Source organism: Eupeodes corollae, chromosome 2 (assembly GCF_945859685.1).
Source record: "Eupeodes corollae chromosome 2, idEupCoro1.1, whole genome shotgun sequence".
Lineage (NCBI taxonomy): Eukaryota > Metazoa > Arthropoda > Insecta > Diptera > Syrphidae > Eupeodes > Eupeodes corollae.
In genome coordinates, this window is record NC_079148.1 from 102,844,694 (window position 1) to 102,855,760 (window position 11,067).

The 11,067-nt window shown below is 31.1% G+C and overlaps 1 protein-coding gene across 3 annotated transcripts in view; it reads left to right on the forward strand.

Annotated features, from left to right (window-relative positions):
• Window positions 1-10,704, forward strand: part of LOC129948485 (axotactin) — a 223,923-nt gene extending 213,219 nt beyond the window's left edge. For 2 of the 3 annotated variants that reach the window (XM_056059498.1, XM_056059499.1), the window contains exon 20: window positions 10,179-10,704. In XM_056059498.1, coding sequence (XP_055915473.1) covers window positions 10,179-10,502 — 324 coding nt within the window. In that variant the 3' untranslated portion in view covers window positions 10,503-10,704. Of the gene's footprint in view, window positions 1-10,091 lie in introns of all 3 variants that reach the window. The other variant, XM_056059501.1, reaches the window with a different exon arrangement.
• Window positions 10,705-11,067: the final 363 nt, after the last annotated feature.

An 11,067-nucleotide genomic window follows, 5' to 3' on the forward strand; every position in this document is an offset into this window, starting at 1 on the left:
GAGGTGTTCTTCAACGCTGGCAAAACCACTGCGTAACCTTTTTCATCCGTCCTACTCCTCAGGTCTCGTTCCGATCGGATGGTAAACCGCATTTGTACAGCCTATTCCCAAAAAAGGCTAATCTTTATCACTGTCTAATTACCGACCGATAGCACTTACGTCCCTTCTTTCCAAGGTCATGGAAACGCTGATTAATTATCAGCTCAAGAAATATCTCGAAGATCGAAAGCTTCTTAACGACAGACAATACAGCTTTCGTAGCAATAGGTCCACTAGTGATCTAATGGTTCATCTCACCAAACATTCGAGCAAATCTTTACATCGCTTTGAAGAAAGTAACTAGATATTTCAAAAGTATTTGATAGGGTTTGGCAGCAGGCTCTCTTATCGAAAATGCTTGCCTTCGGCTTTCATGTATCCCTCCTTCATTGGATTAGTAATTATCTTTCAAATCATACAATACAAGTAGTATTGGATGGATTCAAGTCTGAAAACCACAAAATAAATGCTGGTGTGCCCCAGGGCTCTGTTTTATCTCCCACACTATTTCTCATTTTTATTAATGATCTCCTGTCTGCAACTTCTAATACAATACATTGTTTCGCTGACGATAGCACTTTAGCTTTTCATATTCATTTTCAGATACACATCCCTCTTCTTTGAAACTCCAACGACAAAACGACAAACAGCATTGTATAATTGGGAATAAGAAACCGCGTTTAATTTAATGCTTCAAAAACCCAATGCTGTCTTGTATCGCTAAAGCGAGCTACATATATCCCCCTTGCCATTATCCATAGATGGCACTTGCATCGAGGAGACTGAACATCTCAATGTTATCGGTATTCGTATCACCAACCACCTTTTGTGGAACGATCACATATGCGATGTCGCCAAAAATGCCGCAAGATGTTTGGGTTTTCTAAAGCGATGCAAGAAGTTTTTCTCCCCCTCTGATCTGGCTAATATCTACAAGACTTATATACGCCCATATCCTCAGTATAACCCCCATACCTGGGCTAGTGCTCCTGCAACTTATTTAAGCCTCTTGGACAATATTTCACGTAGATCATTTAAATTGATAGACGATACTATCATCATAAGTTTATTTACTTCGCTTGAACATCGTCGAAATGTTCCTTGTCTGACCCTTTTTACCGTTATTTTAATGGTTTATGCTCTAGAGAAATAGCTAGTTGCATTCCTCCCCTTAAACAGTTCAACCGTAATGTTGGCAATTCTTCTTCAGAGATTCGTTCTTTAATTAAAACACGGGCTGCTAACTTTTCTTGCAAAACTGCGAATTATGACAGCAAAACTTTCAGCATTTTGGTATTAAATTCTAACAGTTGCGTTGTTGAAGCGTGTTTCATTTAATTTCTAGTAATGACATATAGTTTAATGGTAATCTTCAGCTTTTCAAAGGAGATAGTCTCAAGAGCAAGTTTTCAAAAACTTTGCTAATTTCCGAAACACCCTATAGAAAAAACCTCTACAATCTATAAATGGAGCTTTGCTCGCACCATACAAAAACATAATGTGATACTACAAACTTGGCTAGCTGAAAGGATTTTATTTGTTTGCCATATTAAGAACCACGATATGTATCTCTAGCTCTGTATACCTTTTTTAGCTCTATATATTGTACAGATGTATCATCTACCCCCTATATACCGTTTTATACGAGTAAAAATGTTAGAAGGGCAATAAAAACAACTTAAGGTACAATCACGATAAATTTACACGTTAGTATGAAATGTTGTTATCCAGGGGACTTATATGCCGTTAGAATTTTATGTTTGGGTAGAGAGGTATTTGCCCAAAAACTATACAACCATGTTCATTTGATTCGTTTTGTTTTTGAAAAAGCTTATAGAGCTCCACCAAAATGCAAACAAACACTTTCTGAATGAATTTAGTCTTTCTTAATTGGAAACATAGCAGAATTAGGTACACCGTTATAATCACAACACACAGTTGTACAGTAAAAATAAAAAAATCAAATCGAATTTATGAATGAAAATAAAAGAAATTCGATTATCAACGTAGACCTAACCTATAATATATAACATACGACAAGTGGGAATTATTAGAAGAACGTGAAAAATCAACTTCATTGACTTTAAGCAGTTAAGGAAGGTTGGTATAACTAAAGCTTAAGTATTGAGAAATTAAAAGCAATCTTTCACTAGATTTGTGGCTTTTTATTATGAAACGTTTTTTGGTGAAACATATAGAAACATATGTGTCCTTATGAGTTCTTGCCATATGTGGATGTGGAAAATGGAAGTCATGATTATTATAAGTTGAAATATTATATTTGCTTGATGGTTTTTGGTTTTTGGTTTTGATCACGTTTTTTTGATTGGTTTTCAAAATGCGACATCTAGAAAATTCATTTATTTTTAGCACCTAATATGGGATTAATTTGGTAGATTAAATAGAAAAGAAACTCATAAGCTTTTGTAGGCTTTAATAAATGAAGAGGGAGAGTTTGGAAATTTCTGCACAAAGTACCACTACTAGGATTTTTAATCGTTCATCAATACTCTAATATTGTTAATTAAAAATTTCAAATATATCGTCGGAATGTAGCCGGTACAAAGTTACATAATTAGTGAAGTTTTCATTTAAGAACTTCATTGGGCTTCGAACATGTTCGGAATGCTGATTAATGAAAACAACCCATCAAGCAATATAGTTCACAAAAATATAACAAAAAATGTTATCGTCGGAACTAATTCATCCTGCGGCAATCTTGGAGTTGCTTACAAATTCAAATGGTTTCATATTGGCAGTTTTCGATACGATACCACTCCAGATGAAGTTATTGCATTTGTTTCCACTAGCCTGGGAATAGATGCATCTCATTTTGTGTGCCACAAACTATCAGCTAACACAGATAAGGTCGTAAGCATGGTTTTGTCAATTTTAAAATTGGTGTTCAGGTGGATGTTTCATCATTGGTCTTTGCGGAAAATTTTTGGCCGATAGGTGTCAAAATTCGACCTTTTGTATATATGGCAAAAAACTTCTTGGAGAAGGAAGTAGGGATAACAACCTAACAACGAATGGTTTAAACAGTGGCGTAGCTAGACCTTTGGGGGCCCTATATCCAATTTTTTTTGGGCCCCATCACCTCTTACCAAAACTGGGCCATAACCTTATAACATTTTTTTAAATTAAAACACTATCATCAATAAAGAAGTTAAATTTAATTCAATGTATAAAGACATAGGAACTTTAACATAAATACATACTACATAATATATAGATACATTTTTTATAAAGCTCAAAAAAAATTAAATAATATTTGGACTTCATCTCAAAGTACTACTTTCCTTGCATTTTTTTCGGCAAATTTATTTATTAAATCTTCCATACCTGAAGAAGATTTCAGTTTTTCAAGATTATCTGCTTCTATTGATAAAAATGATAAATCTGACAACCTCTTCTGTCCCATTGAAGTACTGATATAATTTTGTATTATTTTCAGCTTGGAAAAAGATCTTTCAGCTGTTGCTGTGGTGACCGGAAGAGTCAAAAAGAGAAAGCATGCTGTTATTACTTCAGAAAAACTAGAAGCAAGACTATTAAATTCTATGACTAATAATTTAGCAAGTTCTTTTATGGAATGATTGATTAGTTGATTGCAGAAATCACCAGATATGTCTGTATTGTACTTTTCCACTAGCTTTTTTGAACCTTGATTTATCTCATCATTTGAGAACGATAAAAGCTTATCCGGTTCCAACACTTCAAACATACTACTAAGACTATGAAGGCTTTGAAATCTTTGCTGAGTTTGTCCATTCAAAATGTCCAAGCAGTAATAGTAAATATTGACTTTGAAGTAAATTTCCGGATCAAAAATTCTTTGATCTTCTGCCAACTCATCAAAAAACCGCATCGTTATTTTCCTCCTTTTATTTTTGAAGACAGGCGTCACTCCCAACTCGTTGGCTAAATCCTTGGGCTTTTTAAGTAGATCACTGAGTTTCTTTTGATTTCTTTTTTTTCTAGGCCGTCTAAAAGATTTTGAAGCAAAATACTTGCTTTTTGTAAATCATTTTCCTCGTCTTGAAGGGCTTTGGAAACTGGACTTATAATATCAAACAGCGAAGAAAAAAATGACATCAACACAATAAAGTCGTACGTCTCTAAAATGTTTATAACATTTTTACATTCGTCTCGTCTGTTTTTTTTTTTGTTGAAGTCAAATGGATTTGGTGTAAGGTTTTCATTATCAATGTATAGTTTGATCTTATACCACATAGTGCATCATTTCGTGACGACCATCTCGTAGGACAAACTTTTTTGAGGGTAATTTTATATTTTTCGAATGAATCGTTGTGCAGCAAAGACCAGCGCTTCATACTGTTACCAAAAAAGGTATATATTTGTACTTCTGTGTGATGTTGGAGTTGGTGGCTGTGTCAGGCAGGACGACATATTTTAAAAGCTCGAATAAAAAAGTGTTTGCAGGTTGAAGTTGTAGTATTGTTGGTTGGTAGGACATGAAAAAAAGAAAAAGATACACAGGAAAAAAATATTTGACACATGTAAAAAATGATCATCGGAACATTTCTTTGTAATAAAACTTTATTAAATATTTAAGTGAATTTTTTTACACACGCCTCTATATCTTTGGGGGCCCCTATATCTCGGGGGCCCTGTTACATGGATACAGCTGATACAGCGGTAGCTACGCCACTGGGTTTAAAGTCTACATATTATGTTCGTCTTTCGTCATTAAAGATTTATTTCCACAATGCAAGTGGCCTCCGAACCAAATTACATGTGTTACATATTATGATATTATCATCATTGTTGAGTCATGGCTTTATAACGGAATTGTCTCTTCAGAACTATTTGATTGCAGTATCTACGACGTTTATCGTCGCGATCGATGTAAATCATCTAGAGAACATGGAGGAGGGATAATTATCGCTGTTCGATCATACATTTGCTCTAAAGAAGTTATTTTACCAACTCGGACATTGAACAAGTTTGCATCTCCGTCAACTTAAATGCTTTTTCCATAGGAAATGTATTTTTTATTGTAAGTTATGTGCCTCCAAGTAGCTCACTTGATTTGTATGAAAAACATATTAGAAATATTGATTTTATTAATAATCTTTGTTCTATATCTGATAATTTATGTTTCTTAGGTGATTTTAATTTAACTGATATACATTGGAATTGGTCTGAAACGGATAAAATTTTTTTTCCATTTAATATTAAACAAGATCTCGAAGTTACATTCATTGATTTTTTATATTCTTTAAACTTAGTACAAGTTAGTCATATCGATAATTCTTTAGGAAAAATATTAGACTTTATTTTTATATGTTGTGATGAAATCAAAGTTAGTTTAAGTAATGCACCTTTTTCTCTTTAAAACGAATCCATTCATCATAAGGAATTATTCTTTGAAATAGAGTTTTACACTTATTCGTTAAATGATGTTAAAAAAAACTGTTAGATCGTATAATTTTTCTAGAACTTATTTTGTTCAACTAAATACTTATTTCTCTGGCATTGATTGATTAAATGAATTTATGTTTATTGATGTGAAAATATGTACAACCGCTGCATTGAAATTGTATTAATGGGTTTTGAAAGATTTGTTCCCTATTCTTTCCAAAAAAAATCATCGGATTCACCTTGGATTAATAAGCAGCTCCGTGACTTAAAAAGAAAAAACGTAATGCATACGTGAAATACAATAAATCACAAAATCAATCGGATTATGATAATTTTAGTAAATTACGTAAAGATTTTGTAGTTCTTAGTAAGTTTCTATATAGAGCTTATATCTTGAATATTATTCTGGTCATTAGTCAATTCTAAAAGAAAATCGATAGGGATTCCAAATACCATGTTTTTTAGAGGTTTTGAATCGTCGGATTTAGACTCCATAGTTGAATTGTTTGCTAATTATTTCAAATCCGTTTATTCTCATTCAGGATTTAATAATAGTTCACTAAAAAACATAAAAAGTAGGTTTGATATTAGTTCGATCCAGTTAAGTTTTGAAGAAGTTAATTCCGGACTAAAATCACTTCAGTCTAATTATAGTTCTAGACCAGATGGCACTCCTTCGGCAGTGTTGAAAAATTGTTGTGATTCCATCTGTGCTCCTTTACTAAGCATATTTAACAAGTCCCTACAAGAAGGTATTTTTATTGATGAATGGAAACTTTCTTACTTGGTCCCTATACATAAATCAGGTTCTAAAAATGATGTAGAAAATTATAGGGGTATTTGTAAACTCTCCGTAATTCCCAAATTGTTTGAAAGCATGGGGAAAATAAAGCTTAATTTTCTTACAAGTCAATATTTATCAGAAGTACAGCATGGTTTTGTATCCGGTCGATCATCTGTTACCAATTTAACTTATTTCACTTCGTATGTCACTAATGCTATGGAACAAAAATTTTAAGTGGACACAGTATACACTGACTTTAGTAAACTCTAAACTCAACTTTTGCAATCTGACATTGATTCTTTATCAAATTGGTGTCACATCAATAGCCTTAAATTGAATATCAAAAAGTGTAACACGATTTCTTTTTCCAGAGAATCTCATATTTTTTTATTTAACTATGCAATTGAATCTGTGGGTTTAGATATGGTTTCAAGTATTAAAGACTTAGGAGTTATTTCGATTATTTGGTTCCCAAGGCCAACTCGCTAGTAGGTTTCATAAAACGAAATGGAAAAGACTTTAAAGACCCTTTCGTGTCATTGTCAATGTATATATCTCTCGTCAGATCAATTTTGGAATATGCTGATGTTATTTGGAGTCCTATTTATATAGTTCATTCTGATCGGATTGAAAAGATTCAAAGACTATTTACAAAATATATATTTAAGAAAATTGTTAGAACTTTAGTCCTAGTAATGAGGCTAGATGTCAATTACTTGGAATAAAGTCGTTACAATCAAGAAGAAAAATTCATAGTGCTTATAAGAGACTTACTATGCTACCATATTAAATGTCCATCTCTTCTTACCTTGGTACCAATCTATGTTCCCGCTAGGTCTATGAGAGCTAGATTCTTCTTATTCCAAAGAATTCACATGACAAATTATGGTAGTAATGAAACGTTATCAAGATCTATTATATATTTCAATGAAGTGTCTTTAAATATTGACTTTTTTAATCTTAATCGTAATAAATTTAAAACTGAAGTATTATATTTATTCACTTTTTAATTTGCTCTTGGAGTGCTTAAATCTGTTAGCTGTAATATTGCTTGTAGATTAAATAAATAAATAAATAAATAAATTTATTCTTTGAAAGAATATACAGGTTATTGGTATAAGGTGCCCCAAACGGCAAGAGCGAATAAGTTGGATTAAAACATGAAAATCGTAAGAGAGGGGGGTGTAGTGTCTACTTCCTACCCATAAAGTGGTAGTTGACGTTTTTTTAGAACTTGATTTAAAAAAGAAAAAAATTATTTTGTTAAATTGTCAGTTAAAAATTATTTCTTTACTTCAGGTTTTAAAAATGTGTATTTAAAAACCCTAAGAGCTTTTTTTTAAATAAATTTTTAATATATAACATTTTTTGATTTGAGTTTCAAAATATATTTGTATGCAGTTATTTAGCGCTTATTTAAATACATTTTAAATTTCAATTTCGTAAAAAACTGAAGACTTACGTTTCGAAAACAAACATTTTATTATTTTTGAGCTTGTACAGAAAATTATTTTCCAAAATTATTGAGCTTTCAAAATTGTTGAGCTTGTACAGAAAATTATTGAAATGATTTGATTAGTTGTTGAAAAAAAAAAAACAAAATAATGGTTCTATGGGGGGTACACTTATGGAGCAATTTAATTATTTTCTTTTATTGAAGGATGCCTATAAAAAAAAAAATTAGAGAAAATTTGAAACAAATATTGGTTCGTTTTTAAGAAAATTCCAATTTTCGATTTTTAATCAGGTCTTTAAAAAAAATAAACAAACTAGTAAAGGGAATCGGCTTTAAACCCTAATTTTCAAATTTGAACTCAATAGAAACAATGGTTTGGGCTTAAGTGGCCACGACAGACAGGCGGATGGAATTGGGAGACCCACTTTATTTTGACTCTTTTACCATCTTAATATCATGTTTGATTTAAATCCCGAGTTCGAAGTTTATAACGAATGAAAAACTTACCATAAAGTTCCTATATGTCGCAGGTAAAAACCTTTAAAAAATATTTGAGACAAAAACTAATTTTTAGTAGCATTTTTTAGATTTTTTATTTCTGAATCTAGGAAAATAGTTTATTATCAATGTTTACACCAATATTTTGTATACAATTCAATAATTTTAAAGTGACTGCCTTCATCTTTTGATATAATTATTATCTGAGGGTTCTCAAGATATGGCCGGAAAAACAAGGTATCCCGAAAGTGCGGATTCACAAGCTCACAAAGTCATCTCTCAAAAAAACTTTGTTTTAGATTCTAGGAACTTTGAAATTGCGAAAAATGTAAAATTTTTGAATTCTACAAATCAGACCACTGGTATCATTAATTGGGAAATTAATAAAAATGCGTATACGCCCAGTGTACCATTTAGGTTCAAAATTTTATCGAAAACAATATTTTTTAAAAGATAAAATTAGTTTTAAGCCAATTTCTTAAAGTTTTGAAAAGATATTTGAGTCGAAAATCAATTTTTACCGAACTTTTAGTAATGTTTTGTTCAAATTTTTATTTTTTGTAAGAAAACTGTCAACTCGGTTTTTTTTCAAAATTGTATTGAATCATGACAGTAATATTTTTTAAAAGATAAAATTAGATTGAAGCCAATATTTCAAAGTTTTGAAAAGATATTTAAGTCGAAAATTAATTTTAACCAACCTTTTTTTAAGGTTTTTATTAAAAAAAAAACTGTCTGTATGATTTTTCTCAAAATGTTTTCGAATATTGTAACAATATTTCTTATAAATTCAATTTAGTTGGAAGTCATAATACCAAATCTTTGAACAGATATTTAAGTCGAAAATCCATTTTTAACAACTTTGACATTTTTTTAGGTTTTTAATTTTCTGTAAAACAAAACTGTCCATTCGATTTTTCTCAAAATTTAACCACATTTTGAAAACGTTATTCTTCGTTGCAAAAAATTATTTTTGAGATAAAATCCTTTTTTGTTCGTAAAGTTTTCGAGGTGCCAAATATTTTTTTTTTCAGGTTTTTGATTTATAAAAAAAAATTGTTAATTGGAATTGTTTCCAAAAATATATTTGTTTGGTATCACGTAACAATATATAAGATATAAATTCAATTCAAGTCTCTAGCGCTATTGGTTCGTGAGATATTTTGTGTTGACCTAAGTTTTCAACTTTATTTGAAGTCGACATCCCTACTGGTTCTTGAGCTTTGGACGACGAAAATAACGTCGCAAACGTATGGACGTACGAACGTACGCATTCACGCTCGAACAGGCATCTCTCTAAAAATCTTTTATTTCGACTCTCTGGACTTTTAAAAAATGTCAAAATTTTCAATTTGACAAATCGAACCGATTACAATAATTCCTATGGGAAGTTCAAAATTTAACCTTAAGCCAAATTTTTAAAAGCCAAAATGTGTTCCTTTTTAATGCCTAAAACATTTTCTCTAAGATCTTAATTTATTCATACAGCTAGTAAAGTATTAGATAAACTTTTATATAATGTAATCAATGTTTATGTGTGCTTCGAAAATAAACTGTATTTAATTGCTTTGTTGTTTTATTGACTGAACCTTTGTATGTGTCCTGCTTAACTATCCGACAAATATGTATGGTTTGTATAATTACCTACCTTATTCATTTTTTAACCTTGAGGCTACTCGTGCGAATAACTCATAGATCGTGTAAGTCATTGGCGGCTCTTTTTGCAAATTGTTAATTGGTATTTAAAAATTTTGCCCGTTCGAGTGGCCTCAAAGTAACCCAAAATTATTATTTATTAATTCTATGTGCTATAATTGTTTATTTTTTTTGTTTGTATTACTTATTTTCTTCTTTTTTTCTTTAAAATTTATTTGGTCCATCATATTAATGCTGATGTTTTGTCCTTCAATAATTGTTTTTAATTAGCAATCATAAAAATCCAAACTATTTCTTTGACAAAAAAAAAAATAAAAACATATCCTCCTGATAACTGCTAAAACTGTGCTACTACAGGATGAAACACCACTCCTGGACAAAGCCACCAATGTGAAATCTCAATCTGATGGAACTGCACCATTGTTTTCAGCCTCCACCGAAGATCTCTCAACTCTAGATGGTTCTATGAGCCCACAAAGTCAACATCAAAATGATCCTGTTGAAATATCTACCATACCAATAGCTCCATTTGTTACAAAGCCAAATCCAAAATCAAGTGCAGCTCCAGTTTTCATCGATGAATCACATCGACAATTTTCAAATCCAATAAGTTATATAGGTGGACCGAGATTGGAGCCAAGAAATCGAAATAGTATAGAATCGGTCCTTTCATTAGATTAGCAAACATCGACAGGACCTTTGAGATGAATCTTTCCGTCCTATTGAAATGAGGCTGCAAAGTCAATTGTTTAAAAGAAAACAAAGAAACAACAAACATAAATTGTTATAGTTAATTGTTTAGCTTTTGAAAAGTGTTATTGTTGTTGTTATATATTTAAATTTCTTAAATTATTAAAATAAAACAATATATTTATAAAATCAAGGATTGCATTTTTGTAAACGGATGAAGCGTAAATTACGGTTTGAAAAAAAAGGTAAGTCAAGTTTCTCATTTCATTTATTTATAATTTATTGGTATAAGTTTGTATTGGTATAAGTTTTTGTTGTGTAGTCCTAGTGAAATTCGATTAATAGATTACTTAAAGACTTCGTATTCAGATAAGTTTGGACAGATCAATGAGACCGCAGCCAAAATACACACCAAACAGATATTTTCTCAGGTATTATTGAAATTTTTGATGGATCTCAAGTGAATTGTGATTGTCCCAGATTTAAAATTCTGTTTAAGAACCTATTTTTCAACAAAAACCTCAGTAAAAGTTCAGAAATCCTGAAGGAAAAACCC